This window comes from Fringilla coelebs (assembly GCF_963513975.1).
Source record: "Fringilla coelebs genome assembly, chromosome: 5".
Lineage (NCBI taxonomy): Eukaryota > Metazoa > Chordata > Aves > Passeriformes > Fringillidae > Fringilla > Fringilla coelebs.
Genome location: NC_140033.1, coordinates 48,056,067 through 48,078,548, shown reverse-complemented (window position 1 = coordinate 48,078,548; position 22,482 = coordinate 48,056,067). Strand labels below are relative to the sequence as shown.

The 22,482-nt window shown below is 45.7% G+C and overlaps 2 protein-coding genes across 3 annotated transcripts; both read right to left on the bottom strand.

Annotated features, from left to right (window-relative positions):
- Positions 1-99: 99 nt before the first annotated feature.
- RRP7A (ribosomal RNA processing 7 homolog A) lies at positions 100-4,125 on the bottom strand (the record flags this gene model as incomplete). The annotated part of the gene is made up of 7 exons (XM_084205649.1): positions 100-1,190; positions 1,656-1,854; positions 2,265-2,362; positions 2,983-3,106; positions 3,418-3,543; positions 3,720-3,862; positions 4,074-4,125. The coding sequence occupies 7 exons, from the start codon at positions 4,123-4,125 to the stop codon at positions 1,105-1,107; spliced, it is 828 nt and encodes a 275-aa protein (XP_084061775.1). The 3' UTR covers positions 100-1,104.
- Positions 4,126-5,725: 1,600 nt separating this feature from the next.
- POLDIP3 (DNA polymerase delta interacting protein 3) lies at positions 5,726-20,917 on the bottom strand. 2 transcript variants are annotated; one of them, XM_084206071.1, is made up of 9 exons: positions 20,799-20,917; positions 17,120-17,507; positions 14,715-14,789; positions 12,770-12,865; positions 10,824-11,006; positions 9,897-9,974; positions 9,208-9,337; positions 7,964-8,030; positions 5,726-7,648 (listed from the first exon to the last, which is right to left on the bottom strand). In XM_084206071.1, the coding sequence occupies exons 1-9, from the start codon at positions 20,855-20,857 to the stop codon at positions 7,474-7,476; spliced, it is 1,251 nt and encodes a 416-aa protein (XP_084062197.1). In that variant the 5' UTR covers positions 20,858-20,917; the 3' UTR covers positions 5,726-7,473. The 2 variants fall into 2 exon arrangements, with proteins under 2 accessions (XP_084062197.1, XP_084062196.1); XM_084206070.1 differs by having other exon boundaries at positions 5,730-7,648; positions 14,715-14,792.
- Between the last annotated feature and the right edge of the window lie 1,565 nt (positions 20,918-22,482).

Below are 22,482 nucleotides of genomic sequence, written 5' to 3'. Positions count from 1 at the left end.
AGCCCACTGAAGCAGGCAGGCCTGTCATCTCTGCAAGCAATGCAAGCTGTATTTGCAGTTGGTTTTTTAGGAGAGGGTAAATACATTTTATCTCAGCTCTCTGGAATTTACCACCACTTCCACCTTACATTCATGGTCACATCTCTAGCGAGGCTGCAGATAGTAAAATAAATGTGTATAAGCCTGGAGCTCAGTGGGTTACTTTGATGACAGACCTCCCACTATTCCAGAGCTGCACAAATGCTACAGGAGCAGCACAAAACCATTGCCTCACACCTAAACGTGCCTGCTGCCATCCTTACCTGCCTTCTGTGGGCTGGGTACAAGTTAAGTGGAAACAGGGTGTGGAGAGTCTGGTTTCTCTTTCCAAACCAGGCTGCTAAAAGTGGCATTTGTTCTTGCAACAGTGCTGGGTCTCAGGAAATTCCCATGGCCTAGACATGGCTGCAGAGCTTCATGCACAGCTGGATGACTGGGCACTGCAACATTTGGCCAGGGAGGGAATACCAAGAGAAGGGGTAGGGCTCTGTACCAAACCACTGATCTTTCCTTGTGACAACAAGGTTTTTCCTAAAGTCACTTCCCTCCTCATTCCTTCAGTAAAATGTGCAAAGGAGCACCAGGTTACAAGCCAGGATTTTTACCACCACCCCAGCATACAGGAAGCTGTTTCCGACAGGAGACTGGAGGGGAGAGAGAAGCATTCCCATGTTCTGAAAACAGTAGCAGCAGTTTATTTACAGTTCTTCAGCCATTCCCTGCCCCTGCAGAGGCTGTGCTAGGTCAATCCCAGTTCTCACCAAGCTTTAGGAGGTGTGGTTTTGGGTAGCAGGGAGATACAGGTTGTCACAGGATGTGCCTCAGCCCCTTGGAGCACCCTGAGAAGTGGTGCCATGGGGCTGAATGACAGAAGAGCAGGAAGATACTGGTGCAAGTAAAGGAAACTCTCCTCCAGCAGCAGTTGCTGGAGTCTCCCGTTTCAGATCCAAAGGTAGAGGCCACCCAAAGCTGCCTTAATTCCTCAAAATCCTTTGGCAAATGGAGTCAGTAGGCATCTCTCCTACCCTCTCCAGCACAGGCACCTGAAGAACAGCTCAGCACAACCTAGTATGGCCGAAACTTGCGCTGGGCACGCATCAGTGCAATCCTCTGCTTATCCTCCTCAAATTTCTTCCTCAACTGGGCAATGTCTAAAACACAGAAAAAGACAAAGAACGGGTCACATGAGAGCAGCAGATCTCCTTCTCCTGGGAGCTTCACTTCCACACACCAGAGTGGCTCAGTCCCAGCAGCCACAAACACACAGTTCCCAGAGCAGGTCCTTTTACACTTCAGCTGAGTGTCAAGCTGGGGCTCCAGCTGCTCATCTGTGGTGGTGCTGCAGCTCCCTCTTGGGGAGGAATTGGCTAGTTTCCCCCTTCAATCGCTGCCTTTATGCAGCCTGAATAAGCACCTTTTGGAAAACCACACCCTCCCACAAAATATTCCAGCAGCCTTTCCTAGGACAGGTGGTGGCAAGTGGCCAGTCAGATCCAGCCAGCCAGTTGCTTAGTGGCAGCTGGATGTTGCCTCCCCTGAAGGCAGAAGTATGCTGTTTGGGCCACAGTATGAGAGACAAGACCCAGGCAGGGGTAGGAGGAGACTTGCACACTCACGCTCTCTCTTGGTCTCGCGATGCTGCCAGGCATAGAAGTTGAGCAGTTCTTTGCGGGCCCTTTTCTGTTTCTCCTTCTCCAGCACGCGCAGGTTGGCAGCCTCTGTCCGGGGCAAGCCGGGCTTCCGGCCCTTCCGTGTCACCTTCACCCAGCCCTCCTCATCTGGAACCCCCTCCTCCTTGGCTGCTTTGGCTTCTTCCTGTAAGTACAGGAGGGTGAGGCAGCCCAGTGCAGATGCACAGCCTAATGCACAACTCCCCACAGCCCTCCCTTAAACACAGGCAAAGTTACAGCTCGTGCTTCTACTCAAGATTTAAAGGAAGGCATGGGATCAGGGCTGCAGGCATTCAACTCGCAGTCACAACACTGCACGTCAGCCACAAACCAATTTATTTGTGGGTATCTGTTGTAAGCCCTAGGGGAAGGGTCAGGTGTTGCAGAACAAGCCTGGGTCTGACTGCCCACCAGGAACTGGGAGTAAAAAAACCTCTGCCAAACAGAGAGACCCTCAGCCCTTTCCATTATGGCTGGAGCACCGAGAAATCTCTCTTCTTTCCCTCTGCCCCAAGAAATCGGCTTAGCTGGGTTCCTTCCCTAGCCTGGCCTCACCTCTTCTACTTTTTTATCATAGTCTTGCATGTAGGCATCCACCTCAGCCTTCAGCTCCTTCGGATCCACGATGGAGGCCTCATAGCTGGCGATCCACTCTGAGACAGAGAGGGCACAAGACAGCAGTAGCTGCTGTTAGAAGCAGGCTAGTCTGGTGCTTTTGGACAGCTCTAAAGGGAACTCTAGCATGGGGCAAGGACATACTGTTCCCATTTGTGTTCAGCTTCCCCCCTGCCACAGCTCAAACTGACTTTGCTGCGAGCACAATCAATATGCCATGGGAAGAGTTTGCAACTTGCCCAGGCAGAAGTGGGCTAGCCTTAAGCCTAAGAGGCACAACATTCAGGGCTGTGCTTCTGTCACACAATTACACATCAAGTGCTGCCAACCCGACAGACATTCAGGGCCTGTTGCATGAGTCTGGTCTCCATTTGAGGACAAGATGCAGACAGTATCTCTGAATCTATGCAATACTGAAAAAAATGTCAGGAAAAAAGGACCCTTCCAAGTGTCCCCATTCTCCCACAGGGTCAGTGGACCAGACTTCAACATCTAGTTCAGTAAGATTGCTACCACCCAGTGAATAATGAAAGAACACAAAACACTGAACATCCCCCAGCTTACAACAAAATGGGACATGCAGGGTAGAATTCAGCAAACAATGAGTATAGTTCTTGCCCAGCATTAGCCCACAGAAAGATAGCCAGAGCTGACATACTGCTAATGCCGGTTTTCACAGGGTGGCTTTCTGTTGATATTAGCAAGGGACCTTGCTGTGACAGAGCCTTGGCTGCCTGGACAGCTGCTGGTTTCCTGAACACCACGTATGCTACTTGAAACCCCTAAAAGAAAAAAAAAACACCCAGGTGAGTCAGATATTTAAGAGAAATTGGTAATAGAGCAAGGAACTGCAGTACAAATAACTTTAAAAATAAAATAAAACTCAAACCACAAGAGGCAGTAGGATAGCAAAAAAAAAAGACAGTGTAAACTTAAGTAAGTAATCATGTCACCTAATGTCCCATATGGTTTCCTGTGCCTCGTGTTCTGAAGAGAACCATTCAGTACTTGCCATCTTTTCTCACCGAAACATCAGTATTCCTCTCCCCCCTCACCGAAACATCAGTATTCCTCTCCCCCGCCCAAGCCTTACCTTTAGAGTTTTGTGGTCAAAGAATTTGGACGCCAGTTTATCTTTTTTCTCTCCTGGCCCTGGCTTGTCACAGATGTCCACAGACTGCACATGCCCGCAGCGAGAGAACAGCCTCGACAAAGAGTCCTTAACCAGGAGAGTAAGTAAAAACACGCGGGACAGTAAAGGAGGAGCGATACCCGGCAGAGCTCTCCGGGCGGCTCCCCGCCCTCAGCCCGGCCGTCCGCCCGCAGCAGCCCCGATGCACACGCCGGCTCCCGGGCCCCCAAGCCCTGCCCTCGGCCCCAGCCGCCCCCACTCACCGGGCCGCAGTACGGGGGCACGTTGAGGACGAAGAGGGTGCGGCGAGGCGGGTGCGCGGTGTCGGCCCCTTCCCGCACCTGGTGCTCCTTCACCAACAGGCAGTGGCACGACCGCTGCCGCTCCGCGAACTTCACCGCCAGAGCTGCGAGGGATGCACCGCTCTCAGACGCCGCTGCCGCCCCGGCCCCGTTCCCCGCGCTGCCCCTCACCCGTATATCCCGCCGGCCCCACTCCCGGTGCCCCGCGCTGCCCCTCACCCGCGTATCCTACCGGCCCCGCTCCCGGTGCCCCGCGCTGCCCCTCATCCGTATATCCCGCCGGCCCCGCGCCCGGTGCCCCGCGCTGCCCCTCACCCGTATATCCCGCCGGCACCGCTCCCGCCGCACGCCCCGTGGTGGCCGCCATCTTCTCTGCGCGCGGCGGCGCGGGGGCCGCCGGGAGCTGTAGTTTCCCGGGCGCGGCGCGGCCCTGATAATGGCGGCGGCTGGACTCGCCGCAGAGCCGGGGTTGAGTTTATGTTTTTGTAAGAACAGCGTAAAACTCACACACTGTCCGTAATCTGAGAGAGGCAAGTAAATCTTAAAGAGATGTAGAAACATTCAAAGGCAATTGCTTTTAAAGACTCTTGTTAATTAAAAAACTCAAAAAACTTTACAGACGAACTTGTAATGGAAGACAGAACCATTTTAAAAATACTGAAGCAAGGCTAATGTAGGAGGTGACAAAATATGACATGATATGAGAATCGATCCAACCAAATATCAAGTTAATGAACATTATCAGAAGGTACATGCAAAAGCCATGAAAATATACCAAACTTGCACATTGTGGCATCACTTCAGAAGTCCTCACATTTTTGAAATAAAAGAAAGAAACCCAAACAAAAAAAAACCCCCACCATTACAAATTACCTACCACCTGTCCTGGCCAGCCATTTAATTTAATGTCCAGATTGACGCACATTAATTCAGAGTGCAGGCAATTAGTATTTCGAATGCAAGTTCATAATTTCTACCAGCCCAGAAGGAAAAAAAAAACCCCAACAACACAAAAATATAACCATGTTGCACAATGATAAATGTAGACAGAAGGTGGTAGGTTCGAAATCATGATTAGCATGACAATTGCAGGATGTCCAGGAGAAACTGAAGAGCCAAGGTGAACTACCTGAAGAGGACTGGGAATAACCTGGTAAGAACTGGGAATAAACAGTTATTCTTGTTTCAGTGCCCAACAGAAGCAGCCATGCAATGGTGCATTAAAGAGCTGACCAAGACCAGGACACCAATGTACACCAAGACATTGTGTTTGGACACCCACTTAATTCACTGATTTGTAAAAAATAAGAATATGCTGCCATAGATCACAGAGCTATGGAACAGAGCAGACAGTACTTCTTCCAAGGAAGTTATGTCCATGCCATCGTAAACTCTCAGATAACCTAAACATAAGGCAGAGTTTAACAGTAAGTTAAAATGCATCTTGCTACTTGGCTTCTCAAAAGGACACAAATCTATTAATCAAAAACATCCTTGACTCTCCCCATTCTTTCAGAAGAGGCAAGAGATGCACTCCCAATACATGTTTAACATTTACACAGCTTTCTGTCTAGCTGGTAATGAAAGCATCCTACTTCACCTGGAACAGGTACCCTGATCTCAGAGCTGGTTTTGCTATAAAATGACTTTTTAAATGACTAGGCAGTAACAAAGACTGCCTTTTTTCTGTAAAAAGAGAACTGGAATTATATGCACACAAATGGCTTCAATTTAGTAGCAGGAGTCAGCTGCTAATTTGTATAATCCAGACTAAAAGGTGGATGAGCAACAGTTGTCTTACCCATAAGCTCCTCTTGCTCTTCATCATGTTATCAGTTTTGAAATTTCCACGTTCACTTAGAAAGTGCAATTGACTCAAAATTGGAACACCACCACTTATCTTTAGTTGCTTCACAGCATCTAAAAAGGCTTAGAATCCACTCTCTGTATAACAAACGTTTATTCAGAAACAGGTAATACATTATCTTCTCCAATCCCTTATGTTTCCTCCCCCTCCCTCCCCTGTTTTTTTATTAAAACACACATATTTGGTGGGCAATCTAAAAAAGGAGAACAATAGCTGTCTTAGGTCCCCTCCCCTACAAACATCTGCTGTTCACATGAAGCACCCCACCAATCATAGTGTCACTGGCCTTCAAACCAAAGAGAGTACTCCAGGAAAACAAGTCCTGCCAAGTCCTTATTATTTCCATGGCTAAAAGGGATACAGTGAGATTAAGGAATGGTCTGCACAAGCTAGATAGAAGAAATAGTTCATACAGAACAAGAAAGCAAAAGAAACATGGGGCTTTGTCAAGAAACAGAATCTGGACTTACAGGAGCTACACAGCAGAGCTGAACAAAATGGATTAGGTTAGTCTCCCAGCTAGCAGGATCAAGTTCAACCCCCAGCACGGTTCTGGGAAGTTGTTCTCAGCTTTCCTCTCTACCAATACAGTCTGAACAAACACAAACGAGTGGAGCTACTGGGACTTTCAACATCCAAGGCGCCAATGTGGTACGAACAATGGGAAGAACTGGAAGTGCCACCTAGTGGCCTGTCACACACACTCGCTGGCCCATGCCACGTCCTCGCCGCCCTGCACGGGACTTGCCACTCCTCTCCGGTGTCCCTTACACAGCGTTAACTGCCCGCTGCTCCTAAACCTCTCCCTGAAGCCACACACTGTAGCCATCATCCTCCAAATCCAGACATGCCAGCAGCATAACCGCACAGCAGCCAAACAATGCCCAAATAGCATCTCTCAAAGAAACCAGTTTTCACTCACAAGACTTTGTGTGTATTAGGGTCCGAAAAGGGTCTCAGGTCCCTCCTTTCTACAGGAGACTGGCTGAGTTAGAAGGCAAGAAAGAAACCCATGTCCGTGCATCAGCAGGAGGAGGCAATATAATCTAACTGGAGTCAAACAACTGGGTTTCTTCGAGCTCTGAACATGACTGGTTCTTAATTTTTCAGTCCGGGAAGAGGAGAGCAACTGAGCCTGACCCTCCAGAGCAAATATATTCCTTGTACAAATGCCAGAACAACCCTCCAGCAGCACCAGAGCTGAAACACCCCTGCCCATAGCACAATGGCCGTTGCACTCGTGCACACATCCCTCCTGCCTGACGTCTCTGCTGGCACACCACGAGCAGCTCAGCTTCTCCCACTCCTTCTCAACATCCCAGCTGCTGAGCAGGAAAGTGTCCAACAGCCAGAAGGAAGAGTTATGTCACCAAATGCACACAAGTCCTTTCTGCAGGGAGCCCAAACTACCTTTGCACCCAGTGCAGCAACTTCAGAAACAACGTGGTGCTCTTGCCTGTGGACAATCAAGGGGATGCACGCTTTAGTTAAAGGTCAGTCAGAAGAAAACAGAAGGAGATCACCACTCCTTCCCTCAAAGTCTATGTGCACTTTTAATGGCCACTGGGGGCTTTGGAATAAAGGATGGAGTTACATGGTATATGCTTGGTAATACATTACTGGCAGAAGGGGAAGGTTATTCTCTTGGGAAAAAAAATCATGGAAGAAAACTCCAACTATGAAAACAGAAAGTACACACACAAGAGGAAACACTATTGTACAGTAAGGTAGCGATCATAGAAAACAAAAAATTTCAGGACAGGCAAATGCACATAACATCTGCACTCCTGCACTTTCCTCATCCCCCAGCTTATATGAGTTTTCCAGTCCACTGCTTGCTCCCCCCTCTCAGAGTTTAATTTTGAATTCTGTGGGCTGCACAGAGGCAGAGACCCCTGAGGATTTGAAGAGTGCCTTCAAGATAGTTTCAGGGTCCACTTCAGCTGGGGGATTTGAGGAGGCGCTTGCACTTGACCGGCGTGGTTCCCCTTCCTTCTTCACTGAAGGGGTATCACTCAATCGGCTGAAGGATTAAAAAAAAAAATTTAAAAGGCAGTTTTTAACCTCTCTTCATGAGAAATAACATTTACTGTTATCAGTGTTTCCCCCTTACCAGTGTCAGAGATAAAGGTTTTAAAATATGCTTTTCTCACAAGAAAATATCCTCATCTCAGATTATTTTTGAGCCTCAAGGCTGAGAACACTACGTAGTCAAGCTACATTGCACTCCACTCAACATATTGTGCCACAGAAGGAGAAAGAAAATTCAAGGAACAACAATTCTCAAAACAGAACCTGCAAAAGCATTTGGACCTTTTCCCCACTGAAGGACACTTACAGCAATATAGGCTGGTCTGAGGTGATGACATTCCCATTCATATGAAGATTGCATTTCATTGGTTGACCTAAATAAAAACAAAACACAAAATTCATTCTATCATAAGTGGGGTAAGGCAAGATCCTTGAAACATCACACAACAGTGCAAGCAACACAGCTCAACATGCTGGGGAAACATGAGAAAAAAACAGCTGATAATCTTTTGTTGCAGAATCAGAGCAACAGAAGAGCCACTGTAACACTCAGTACCATAGGAAGGAGCATACTAATTAACAAGTTACACAGTACTATGAAGCCCTTAGCAGGGACACAAGTGGATCCCCCATTCTTAGCTGTCTGCTCCTCATCTGACATCAATAACACATCACTCATCTAAAGAAAGAAAAAGCACCTATTCCAGCTAAAAATTAACAGTCCAACAATAATCTCAGTTTAACATGGTTAAAAAATAAAGCTGCATTATTCAAAGTTTATGGAGAATCTGATACTAACTATTTTACAAGTCCAATTCAAAATGTTTCTGAGTACACCCTGAAACTATTGCAGATACTAGTTTTACTTGTACTTTGCAAGCAGCTCTGTAAGCAGGTAAAGCCTTCCTAAGGACTTTCTGTGGAAGAGGTTTTACAGCAACTTCTGTGAGCCAGAGAGATGTTTGATAAGAGGATCCATGTTTACCCCTGAAAGAATTTTCTACCGAGGTCATTGCCATAGAAAACAAGAAAGAAAGAAGGATAAATAAGAGAAACCTGCAACTGCCTATTCCAATGAGCACTTTGTCTCTTGTGACCAATGAGTAAAGTGTAAACTTAGGAGTTTTGTAAGAAGGTGTAAAAAGCATGCATGCTATAATAAAAAACAGCTTGAAGCCTTCTGAAAATGGAGTGTGTTGCTTTGAATTGTCTCCGTCTCAACCGCGACAACTTTCCAGCTCTTGGTACCAAATTAGAAACACAAGCAATTTCATCTGAAAGTTAGAGGAGACTCATCAGGACCCTGCCTCCAGCTCTGAACCTTCTTTTTCTAGGAAAATGTGGGTGGGCTTTTAAATGCATTTAAATAAACTGTGCATATATCCAGCTAGTTACACAGCAATTATTGTCACATCTAGCTCTTGAACTGAATTTCTGGTATTTCTCTCTTGCTAGCATATTAACATCTAAGATACTTTTAAACCTTCCACTCAGGTAGAAAAGTCATTCTTGATTTATTTATCCTACATGCAACTCTGGCATCAAACTTACCATCTAAACACCTGTTGTTATATTTCTTATATGCTGTGATAGCATCTTCTTTCTTCACAAATACTACCTCAGCCACACCAGGGTGCACCAGCCGGGCTCGCTTCAGGGCACCACACACACAGAATAACTCCTGAGGGCAGAGAGTCAGTCATGACCACGGTCACATCAAAGGCGCTGCATCAGAAGGGTTTACTTGCTTCATCACACCACCCATCCTGCTTATTGAATACCCGACAGGATCGGGACACTTGTCTTACTGTGTTTGTTATGGTATAAGTACTCGGCACTAGTAATAGAGAGCATACAAGCAGGGAAGTTCAGGGCCAGTACCCAGTAATGTTTTTCCCAAAGGAAGACCAGATTCATTCTCAGCCAGGTGAGAATGGAAGCCCCTAGATAATTTGGATGGGGGCATAAGTTTGGGTAGAAGAATCATCTTCTTCTAAGTGATGTCAGGTATCTCAAAATACTCTGTGGGATTTTGTCCCATGTTCTTAAGCACACGCTTTTTAAAGTAAATGTAAACAAACCCCAAACAATCAGGAACCCTCAAAGTTTTTGCACAGACAGTAAACCCACATCACACCCCTCTTCACTGCATTCACCATAGATCAAGTGATTTATCAGAAGAGGCAGGACATGGAAAGGAAGTGTCACTCATGCACAGTGTGGCAGTAAGCAACACTCACAACAATATCTTCTTCTGTGACTCGAGGATGCAGATTATTTACGGTCATCTTTGTGCCTTCCAAAGGACTGAATGCCAGCTGCCAACACAAACAAATGCATCACAGAAATATGGCACACAATACAGCACAGCAGAGAAGGCAATAAAAAGTCACTAAGGATATGTCTGGGAATGTCTGTACACGCACACAAAGGAGAAAGCTACAGCTAGTAATGGGAAATATCAGTTTACTAAAGCCCAGCTCATCTGACAGCAAAAAGGAACTTCTTTTCCATGCTAGTTTTTCTCTGAAGTAATTTTTCCCTCTTATTCCCAAGAATAACATTAAGTTAATCTGCATACACAGTACTCTGGTCATGCGCACACTTTTAATAGCCTATCTCTGTCGTACTCTACACCAGCCAGCAAACCCCAAAATACACCTCCAGCCTCTCACGAGCATGCTGAACTCAGCACACCTAGGAATACCTGGAGGGTTACTTGTACCCAACATCAGGCACTTTGGCTAAGCAATTCCAGGCAGGCTGTCTACAAATTGCCTGGGAGGTCTCCTGTGTACATGAAAATGTGTCCATTTGGAAGAACTTTTTTTTTTCTCCTTGCTAGCTGGAGTGGACATACAACATACAATGTATCAAATAGTGTTAAAACACTACTCCTAGGGACGTGAAAGCCACCAAGGAATGCCCAAACAACAACTGCCACCTTCCTATAATATGGATTCCTCCAGGATCATGTGCAGGGAAAGAATGTTTAGACAGGTTTCAAATCCTTGGGACATGGACTGCAGTTATCAGAATAACCCTGATGACGTCCCAGAACTAACGATGAAAGGCAGGCACAAATGAGCTGCTCACATGTCCAATGAACAAGTTTCAGATGTTTCAGAGACTTCTATAAAGAGCATTTTCCCCTTCCCTGAGCTTACCTCAACAGGTGCTGACTCTTTTGGAGGCACTTCCTTTGTCACTAAGGTCCGGGACATGTTTGCCAAGGCCTTTGTCCGCATAGGAGCGGGAGTTGCAGGTGGAGCTGTGTATGTATCATTCTGGACCACTTTAGTCAGGGGAACAGTCTTGGACAGAGAGAATTTATTGCTGCTCAAACCAGTCTACAGGAAGAAAAAAGAAAAAGTATCTAAGAGCTACAGCCTACAAAAGTCATCACTTTTCTTCAAGCACCTCCACCAAAGTATTACTAGTATGCATTGCATGTCCTTCCCAGTGTCAAAACCACTACAGTGCTGGAGAACTTCAAAAGGCTCAGAGAAAAAAAAAAAAAAATCAGTGCAGGTTTCTGGGCATAAACATAAAAAGGTATGCTTATCCAGAAAGAGCACTTCCCTCATAAGCACATTTTGCTTTCATACTTTTCATAAATGAACTTTAACAATGTGATCTGAATTTGAAAAGCTCCTTTCATCTGCAGACTTTCAAGTACTTTAGAAAGAGTTCACAAAGATTGCTCATTAACAGTAAGATTGAGAATCCACAGAACAAAAAGCAGTAATTCCTCAGAATCACCAAGCTAGGGCATACAAACACATGGAACTTAGGCTGAAATACCTGAGTTTTAAGCCAGACAAAAACTTGTGCTTGGCAGCTACTGTGAACACTGGAAAGAACAAATTTACTCCTGGAAAAAAAACCTAAAAAAACCCTCATAAGATTATTTGAGAATCACAAATAGCCAGAAGCTCAATTCTGAATACCCACATGAGGAAATAAATTCCTGGGGTAATCACTGTCCTACAGTGCCTGCATGATGGTAAAACCACATGAATTTGCTTTTCCAAGACCAGAGAATAACTTAGCCCAAACCTGTGTCCAACTCCCACGTTGGAAGCAGGGCTAACTTCAAACACTCATTAGGCTGGCAAGGGCCTTATGCAGCTAAGCACTGAATATTCAAGAACGAGGACTGCACAACCTCTCCTGGTCCCTGTGTCAGATGCTGATCAATACTGTGAGAATTTCACCAACTAGAATTTCTTTTGCTGCAGGACATTTATTGGTTTGTCTTCTTCATGGTCACTCCTGAAAAGAACCTGGGTTTTGCCTCTTCCAAGCAGTGAGAGTGGACTCACCCTCTCCTCATGCATATTATGGTGCAGCCCTCTGTCCACCCTGTTAACTGGCTCCAGTCATGCCTTTCTTGTATTGCAGAGCCCCAAGATAGGCACAGAATTCTGGATGCATTCTCAAAATGTCAAACAGGAATAATTATCTTTCTTGATTAATTATCTAAAGTGGGCCTTTGTTGCTGGAAGGATGCACTACTCACTCATTCTTAGCAGATGACACAATAGGACCCCTAGGCTCCTTCCTACATAACTGCTGCTGCTTTCTAGCCAGTCAGTTCTCAGTTTAAGCTGCAGAGGGCCATTCCATGCCAAAAGCAGGACCTTACATTTGTCTGTACTGAAATTCCATCTTCTCCAGAGCACAAGTCCTCCCCAACAAGATGCTTACTACGATTTTTGCACAGCAAGAGATTTCCTGCTTTGATGCCCGGTCTCCAGAAGCAGCAGAAAGCTTCCCTTGCTGGTTTACTCAAACAGTAACAAAACAGGTTCAATGCACTTCCTCAACAAGAAAGAGCCAGGATACAGCAACCTGCCAGCAGGGCAGAAAGCACACATTCTGGCTGCTGAGAGCCCATAAAACCAGTTACCCTAAAAGAACTCTGTTCCAAAAATAACAGTAGAAGCATTGGCACAAAGGAAGAGTAGGGTAAAGAGCAAATATTTGAGGAGAAAACTTCATTTACAGACTTTAAAAGAACTGTCTGATAGCTAAGTCCTGTAAAGACACAGCCTTTGTGTCCATGCAATGTGGGCATGGCATGGTGGGGACTGTTCTGATGGCCCCTTACCGAGTTGTGCAGGAAACTGTTTGTGGTGGTGATTTTCATCTGTTTGCTAGGAAGGGGAGAGATGCTTTCCTCATCATCTTCTGTGTCATACAGACCCTGAAGTGAAAAAGGCAATCGTTTACATGCAGGCAGATTTCATTGAGACATTTCAAAAATAGGTAGTTTGCTCCTGCATTCAACAGCCTTCAGCAAATGAACACATTTGAGTTTCAGGTATATCAGTCCATGTCAAAACATCAGCATAAAAACTATTGGACTTTCTTTCCAAAAACACCACAGTAAAACTGTTTCCCTAGATATACTGAAATCACATACAGATTCCTCTTCTCCTGGACCTCATTAGGACTGTTGAAGCTACATTATTGGAATAAAGCCTCAGTGTCTTACATTTTAGCACCCTCCTACCTTTACAGTGACACCTGTGCATGTGATTTTTAAGTTAGTTTGGGGGTGTGTGGGGGGGTTTCTTTTTATTTGTTTGGGGTTTTTCATTGTTGGTTTTTTTTTTAACTAAACAAATGCCTGCTGAATGCACCTAAACAGAACATTCCTTTTGAATAGCCTGCTTTCCTTAGCACAGGACACATCCATCTGGCCCTAGCAGACACTGCACTAACAGCTTTACTGAATGAATAATTAATTTTCCAGTTCAGCTTAACACTCACAACCTTGCCTTAAAATACTGAGGTGAGTTCTTACACATATCGTTAAGAAAAAGTCCAGACACATACAGCAGTGCCCAAAACATAAGAAATCACAACTGCAAACAGTTTTCCATTAATTCACTAAAAAGGTAAAGAAAACTGGAAGGATTAGCAGTGAGAGCTTGCAAAAACAGTGGGTTGTCTATAGTCAGCAAGATTCTGGTTTACAAACAGGGAAGTTGTTCCAATGACAGAAATGCTATGAAGGAAAAAAGACCAAAAACGGACAGAGAACAGAGGAGAATTGTGCAGAAAATAAAAGAGCTGGGAAAAACACTAGATATCAGGACAACGGACTTGAGCTTGAGACAAAATGAAATGGATTCCATGTTTACAGTAATGAGGTCAGAATACTGAAGACACTTCCTTGAACAACACATCTGGGATAGGTGAGGGTAGCAGGCCAGCATAAAGGCAACATACAAAAATAGCTAAAATTACTATAATTATTACTATAAATTACTATATACTCATGGCAAAAAAGTCACCTGACATGATATTGTGAATGCCAGTTTTCCAGTATTTCATGCAATACTTTGTGTATTCACACAAAATAACATAAGCAATAAAAATATCCAATTTCTCTCTGAAAGCACCGAGGTAGTAAGGTCGCTGAATGGCTGGGGGCTGTGACAAAATCCATTAAAAGTGATCCCAGAAAGAAAATACTCTAAGGTCTTTCTCAAAATCTGCTTGATAAGGGCTGTGGGAACTCTGGAAGTACAGCAGAATACTAAGTAACATCATTCCCTATCAGGATTCCAGCAGTGGCCCACAGCTGGGATTTCACAGGAAGGTTATCCCCTCTCCCAACCTCACTGCAGCACATCTGACCATGTACAGTCACATCCTCTCTCTGAAGAGGCTGGCATGGTGAACCAAAACAGCCAACAACTTGATCTGATGTGATGTCGTAGGAAATGTATACAAAAATATCAGAACTAGAGGTCAGCCTCTAGGGAAAAAATATACCATTAGCACACAGATAAAACTGGGAATATCTACTTCTCATTCCTCTATCTCATTCAGTTAATACACTAGGAATCAAGATAAATGATACTAAATGAAAACCTCAATCACCATGAAACTATTTTAAACACGCAAGACACGGAAGCTAAGCTGATGGAGAACTTTCAAATGTTTTTCTCTCCTACTTAAGAGTTTTCTTTGCACCTGCCAGTGTTTATGGACACATTTTCTTCCCTGTTAAAGGTAACAAAGAGTACAGAGCAGGTACAGACCTGTTTATGTGTATGGTTGTTCACCACATTGATCCTCATTCCTGCTGGATGAGAATGTCCAGGAACTGGAGCCTTCTGCTGCAGTTAGAGATAAAGAACCAAAGCACTAAGCATTACAGTCCATCAGGTTGAGTTCAGAAGATCAAAGCTTTAGTTGAATACAGAGATCACTTATATGAAACTTACCTTCCCTGCTTTGAAATATATTACCACAATATGCTCTTAGGTAGCACCTGTACTTCCTGTGATATGCTCAATATGGGATAGCTTCACCTAAATTAAAATCTAAGACCACATGAAGAAACAGATTCAAATTATTTAGGGTTTAGTCCAAGATTATTGGGAAGGGAAGTTAACTTCAGTCCTGTCAGGACTGACTAGATCTACATTTCTGGCAATACAAAACCACGAATGGGGTAAGTCAGAAGGTAAGTGTGTCTTCTTCCATGCTACAGGTAACTAAACATGCATATCTCCATCAAGCAAAAGGAGAAGTATACGCTGCCCCTTAGCACTAGAACTGGAAGAAGCTGGAGTGGAATAAAATGCTGCACAGGGTAGTGTGCAGCCCATTAGACCATGAAACAGAGCAACCACAACAGAAGGAGGTAGGGAATGTAGCTGTACTAATCGATAACTGAAATCATGCCACAACACCCATAAAATGCCCTTCTGTTGTTTGAAAAAGCTGGAATCTGTCCATTAAAGGATATCTATTCTTACAAAAATAGTCCACACAGATAATACAATCTTCAGATCTGCATTTTCTCTAGGCTGCAACTTATACCACAGGACCTCATGTTTCAAGGGGCTAATCAAAGAAAGAAGGATACCTATCCTACAGAAACACCAGCAGACCTACAGTCATTTTTTTGTTTCAAAGATTTTTCCTTGCTTTATGGAAAACAAGACCTCAGGACAGCACATTTAGAGCTGTGTGCTGTACCATGGATCAAGATTCAGCAGTTTGATTCCACTCCAACGTTTGGGAAGGTAGGAGGGTCGGGCAATTTGGAATTTCAGTACAAATATTTTTAAAAACTTTTAGATAATTGCTTATGTGCAAGGTTCTGTCCACAGTCTGAATCACCATGATACCCTATGTATAAATATGTACGTTCCCTCGCACTATGTTGTCTAGCAAACAGAAAACACTATTGGTCAAAACAAGTCAAACAAAAAACCCACAAAACACCAGGTCAGAACAGCTACTGCACCAAGTCTCTGGAAACTACTTAAACTCCTAGAAACTTTGTAGATGTTCAACTCCTCATGGATGCTGGTGATTTGCCTCAGAAGGACAGCAAAAGTACTGATCACCCTCCTAATTAACAACTGCTGAACTGACTGCTCTACTGCTCTGCCATTAGCCCTTCTTACTGCCTCAAGAGCCCTTTCTCCTTCTTACATCAGCCTGGCAAGAAACCTGCAGACTAGTGGGAAACTTCCTAGGCCAATTTGCAGAAGAAACATGTTTGATGTTTCTCTTCAGCAAAACCCACAGCTGAACAGAAAGCAGACTCATCTAGGCTTTCAAACTGATGACAATAGATTCCTGGGTATGAGTGAGCACACTGCTGATTTTTGGGAGGTTGAAAATGGAAGAGGTAGACTAGGAACTTCAGTTACATGCTTGCAGAGGTAAGGAGCAAAACCACTCAAACAACATTCCCAACAGTCTGGAAATTTCTCTTCTCACTCTACACATTGTATCTAACAGACACAGCTCAAGAGCAGTTGTTTCTCAGAGAAGCTGGCTAAGAATAAAGTTGCTATGCACTCAGCAAAGTGAAATCAGAAAACTGGCCCAGGAAATCAGCAGGTCAGGGTGATCAACTGATTATAATACAACTGAAATAAATCTTGGGCCTCAGCAGGAATGCTTCACGTGATCAGGCAAATCCCTGGAAACCAGACAAGTATAAAAAGAGAAAATTGTAGAACGGCTCATTGAATTTTAAATTTTCTTAGATACAAACACAGCTGCATATTCTAAACTGTTATTCCACCACTAGGATAAACCAGTTATCTATACAGGACAATCCACCGCATCAGACTTGCAAAGAGGGGCGGTATGACAAAAAATCTGCATAATTTTGTTTGCATTCAGGTAGGAAAGAGACTACTTAACCATTCAAGACATCTCCTTTAATGCTGACAGGAGCTCTGCCTTAGTCTTTTTGGGCCCAAAATTAAAATGAAAATTTAAATGAGAGGTGTGATTCTACAAAAAGTCCCAAGCAGCTGCAAGGACACACAAAAGGATCAGAATCCCACCCCACAGGCTGGAATGAACTGTATCATCCTTGCTTCTATTGTAACCATACGAACATAGTAAAGCCTTATCACAGCTACTGCACTGCTGCAGAGTAACTGAGGGGCTCAGAGGCGACTCATTCACCTACTTGGATAGTTTTGGTGATTTTCATGGCTGGATTTACTGTCCCCATAGCTGGGCTGATAGCAGCTGGAGTGCTCCTTTTTAAGCTGATCTTCTCTCTGGCATCCACCACTTTGGTCACTTTTTCAGCAGCAACACTTTGCTGCTTACGGGAATTCAACATCTCCCGAGCATCCTGCACCTTCCCCTTGATTTTGAAGCGAGCGTCCTTTTGAACCAGTTTTTCTCGGGCATCTTTCACCCCCAGTTTGTGCCGGGCATCAGTGAGTCCTATCTTCTGTCGGGCATCAAAAGTCTGCTGGAAGTTCACAGCTGGTGATGATCTATTCAGAAGATTTTGCTGGATCCCAATACGAGATCTTACACCCCCAAACACTGGCCTTGTGTTAAGTCTGAGGGGAAAAAAACAAACAAAAAAAAGAAAGTTTTAGGCATTATAAGATGTGTCAATACAGTGTCAATAAAAGTATTTTTGTTGCTGCAAACAAAAGTTCATTATTCCTGCACAGAAATCCACTCCAGTTGGACATCTAAATACAACAGTAGAACTCTTAAGCTCTTTTATGCTGGATTTTTTTTCCTACATAATCAGCTAAGGAACTGATTTCCAAAATCCATCCTTAAGCTCACATTTACAAACTAAAGGGTCTGACTTCAGCTGTGCTAAGTACATACTACATTTACACAAAATTCAACAACTCAGGTACTTTGGGGCAAACTTTGAAGACAAAGAGGAACAGGAACAGACTTTCTAGCTTTAGGAGTGAATAAACCTGCTAAAGCATCTTCTGTAATACAATAACACATCCTGATATGAAGGAAACATGCAACTACACATGATTTCAAGAATTCTGGGCAGCAAATTCAGATTTGTGGGAGCACAGCAACTTGAATTTTAGTATGTACAAGAACCAGTAACAATCTCAGTTTAAAGCCAGTTTCAAGGTTGATTAGCTTCTAGCAAGAATAGTCATTAGTCAAATTACTTTCTAACATAACTGCTTCTTCTTTAATAAAATAACTACTGCATTTTATGGCCTTTACTTTTTAAGCACATCATTATTACAATACTGTGCACAGAAAGACAACAGCGCACAAAAACTACAGCATTTGTACTTGTATACAAGTATTCCTAAAAAAGCAGCACGATACAATTGTGCTTTACACAAGGTGAAAGCTAGAACTAACTTCTTGCTACAGGTCTGATACACTTTTTCAAAATCTGCCCAAAGAACAAAAACAGTTTATCTAATTTCTTAATGGAGTTCCTCTGATAAGTATTTTTAAAGCTATTTCTTCTTCACTGGGTTTCTTCATATTAAAAAAAAAAAAGACAAAGTAGAAAGAGAGAGAAAAAAATATTCTTGCTGTTGACTTTTAAAAAGTCAAAATATAGGGCTACATAGTTCATCTGCTTTCAGAAACGTGTTGTCCAGTATTACAAAGTCTAAAAGTAGATACCTGGAATTTGTTGTAATAATCAAAAGGTTAATATCACAAAATCAAATTATGACGTTATTTCAATTCTTCATGCACTTTTATGTTAGTATTTCCTGATTTAACTCCACAACCTTCACATTATTTTCATGTATTTTCAATGGAGAGGTCTTTAAAAAAAAAAAACCCAATCAACCAAGAGATGAAAGACTTAACCTCTGCTTCTGCCTCTTTCATTCTTGTGTCTAGATGTCTGGAAAGCTGGGACTGGAGTCCCATTTTATTACCTAAGAGTCCTATGGCAGCTCTCTCATACAGCCAAAGCAAATCAGCTAGAAGAAACAGAAGGATTATGAAGACCATCTATGAAAATAAACCCAGAACACAGGAGACTAACAGTACCATAAAGCAACAGACACAGAGCAAGACTTTCCTTGCAATTTTAAAAAGCATTTATTTAGCCATGTTGGAAGCATGCAGCTGGAGGGCTGCAAAGGGCTGGATGAGTGGTTCACAAGAGAGGTCAAAGTAAAACCAGAAATGTATGTATCAACATTTAAACTAGAATTAGTTACGACTGTCGATAACAAAACCCAGAGAGATAGGTTAAGAAACTGTACTGAAGATTACACCATTTCTGGTGTCTTTACCCTAATAAGCAACTTTCTTTCACAGATAATTGCTTACCCTACAAGAACATTAACTGCTTAGGTATTTGTGCCACAGCACCTGAAATAAAAGCAGATATCAAACATCTAATTCACTTTCCAGGATTCCAAGCTCTGGCTTGAATATGTTATGGACCAGTACATTTTATTAGTGAAAATTTTTCTTTTCTTTCATCTAGACTACTGAGTAGCATGAACATAATGATTTAAGTTTATTCAGTTTATCCAGACTTCACAAAGCCAAGTCTGCTACCTCAGGAATTTATAAAGTGAGCTAAACACAACATACAAGAAGAGTGTGGGGCACAACAATTCTTACAGTGCTGCAGAGGGATTATTGCTCAGCAAAAAAAAAAAAAAAAAAAAAAAAAAGCAGGAAGAATTCCTGAAAGAAGTGAGAGTTAAGGAGGGATTTGAAAAGGGATAAAGGAGGTACTTGGGGCATAGTAAGCAGCCTAAGACTCTTCCAAATATGCAGGATAACATGAATAAAAGTGCAAAGCCAAGGCTTTGTCTAGACTAGGATTTAAATATGTTTGAATGTTTTGGTAGTATATGTTAGCAGGAAAATTCAGAATATTACTCTAGACACATAAGTGTATACACATTGTGGGTCAAAAACGAAGACTAATGGATTAAAAAAAAAAAAAAAACAGAAAGGGAAAAACCCAACAAAGTAAGAGCACACTGAACTAACAGATATGGGGGACAAGTACTTCAGAAGCATTACGAGACTACGGCAAAAGCGAAAGTAGAAAGCTACCGAAGCAGAATCCAGGTAAGAACTGCCAACTGTGGCAGTAAATGGCCCAGCCTACACTGGAGACATCTGCCATGCAAAGAAATAACCTGACCTTGCAGCTCCGATCTGCAACATGCTCCACGTCCTCTCAGCCACTTCAAACAATCAGTCGGAGCACCACCAGCTACGGCACCTTCCGAGACCCGGGCAGCGCTGCGGCCCAAGCCCCGGCAGCCTCGCCCGCACGGGTGCCCGGCGGCCCCGGTCGGTTACGGCTCCCCGAGCACCACCAGCCCTCCCACGGCTCTCCCACAATGCACCGAGCCGCGCCCGGGAGCACCGGGCACCGCAGGGCACCGCGGGGCACTGCCTGGGCAACACCTGCGGCCCGGGAACCGACGGGGGTCAGGGGCGCCCACCCCGTTACAGGGAGCAGCGCTGTGTCAATCGGCGGGGACAAGCAGGAGGCAGCGGGGACAGGGCAAGTCGGAGGGTTCAGTGAGACAAGGGACGGCGCCAGGAATCCCGAAAATACCGAGAGGGGATGGGCCGCTGAGCGCTCCTGCCCCACCGGGGCAGCGGCAGGCACAGGGGCCGAGATGGGGGCCCGACCCCCGCCCCGGCCCTGAGTGACGGCCGCCGTCGCCAATCGCATGGCAGCGCGGTCCCGCAGGCCCGCGGCTCGGCCAATGGGAACGCGAGGGCGGGAGCAGGGCCGGGCTGCGCCGAGACAGCTGCGGCCCGCAGCCCCGGGTGCGGAGCCACCCGAAGGGACACTCGACGAGCGGCCGGGGGCCGCCGGCCCGAGGCGCTGCGTCGCCGTCCCAACCGCTCACCTCCCCTTCACCGTCACACCGCGTTTCCGTATGAGCTCGTCCAGAGACAGGTCCGCCATCTTGCCGCGGCCCCAACGATGAGACGCAGCGAGCGAGTCCCGGAGGTGACACCGTACAACTTCCGCTCCTCGCCCCGCCCCCAGAAGTACGGCGGGCCCCGCCCGGGCTCCGCCCGCTGCGACGGGCCGCCCCACAACTCCCCGCGGCCGCCGGGCCTCTCATTTGCATACGGCGCGGCACGTCCCGGCGCGGTTCGGCCCGCGGCAGCGGTTCTGCGGCGCGTAAGGGGACAAGGACCGAGCGTTATGTGGAGGACACTGTAGGGCAGCTAGAGGCCGCGTCGGGCGGTGCTCGCCCTGACCTATGGAGTTAGCGCGGAGCAGTGTCACGGCGGCGCGGGCCTGAATCGGGCATGCCTTAAACTTATGAGTAAGGAAAATAACGACCCGGGGTGACGCCCGGGTCCTCACTCCGAATGTGAGAGGAATTTTTGCGCGGGTACAGGTCGCCCCTGGGTGCCCCGCTTACTTCGCGGGATGCCCGGGTGCCGTGATCTGCCCGACCTCCGTGGCGCTCGTGCCAAGGATAGAACTGCCGGCCTCGGGGCCTGCCGCGCTGCTCCGGCGGCCCGCGGGGCGGGACAGGACAGCGGCTGGGCCTCACGGGGGCGCGCCGCAAACAGAGAATAGGAACGCCCGAGCCTGGACCTTACTGCTGTCGCTCTGTACGATGAGGCGCCCTAAGGGTCTTCACGAGGTTTAAAAATAAATCTCCAACCCTGCCTAATAAATACTTCATGTGTCTGCAGGAAGCAATTCCTTTTCTGCTCTTCTGAGGGAGCAATTACACCGTTTAAAATCAAGCTGAGAGTGAAGGGGAAATGGTGCCTTGTGCAGCTCGGGCAGCGATGAGCTCCCGGGGTCCTGTCCTGTCATGACCTGCACGACTGCGGCTCTGGGTCTCGCTGCGGGCCCTGGTGCTGCCGGGCCTCCCTCAGAACGCCCTTCTGCAGCACGTCCCAGCCACAGCTTCTCCAAAACGCAGCTCTGCTCCCACCCGCAGCTCTGTCACGAGGCTCACTCGTGACCCCTTCGCCTGCCCACTGTTCCCCTTCTGCCCTTTCCCCAGCACCGTGTCCTGAGCTGAAGTAGCCCTGGGGCTTTGCCGTGCGTGCTGCAGCACCCATCGTGTTGCTGAGGACCTGGCTGCCCAAGCTCATTCCATGAGATCCACGGGGAAGCTGCTGGACTTCAGCAATGTGGGAGCTGCCAGGGAGGGCTGGGGACAAACGCAGAGGAGACCTGTGCGGCTGATTCAGCTGCTCACAGTCACACAGGCTCAGGCCCCCACAGCACTGATTGCCTCTCAGGAAGCCTTTGTGAGCCTAAAGCCATACCAGTGGTGATGCCAGGCCCCCGCTTGGTTGTGCACTGGTGCTTGATCCAGCTCCAGGGTGGCACACGACTGCAGTGCTACAAAGGAAGGTACACAAAATACAGCCCTTTTTGTGCTGCCTCTCTGCAGCTGTTGAGGTACTTGATCAAACTGAGGCGATGGGGTGGCTAATCTGTGATATTTGTTTTGCTGTTGCAAAACCAACAGCAATGTTTGTTTAAGCAAATTCATTTGACTTCAAGAGCAGCCCAAGTGGTTCTGGACTAGAGGGCCACCTAGCCAGTATCCT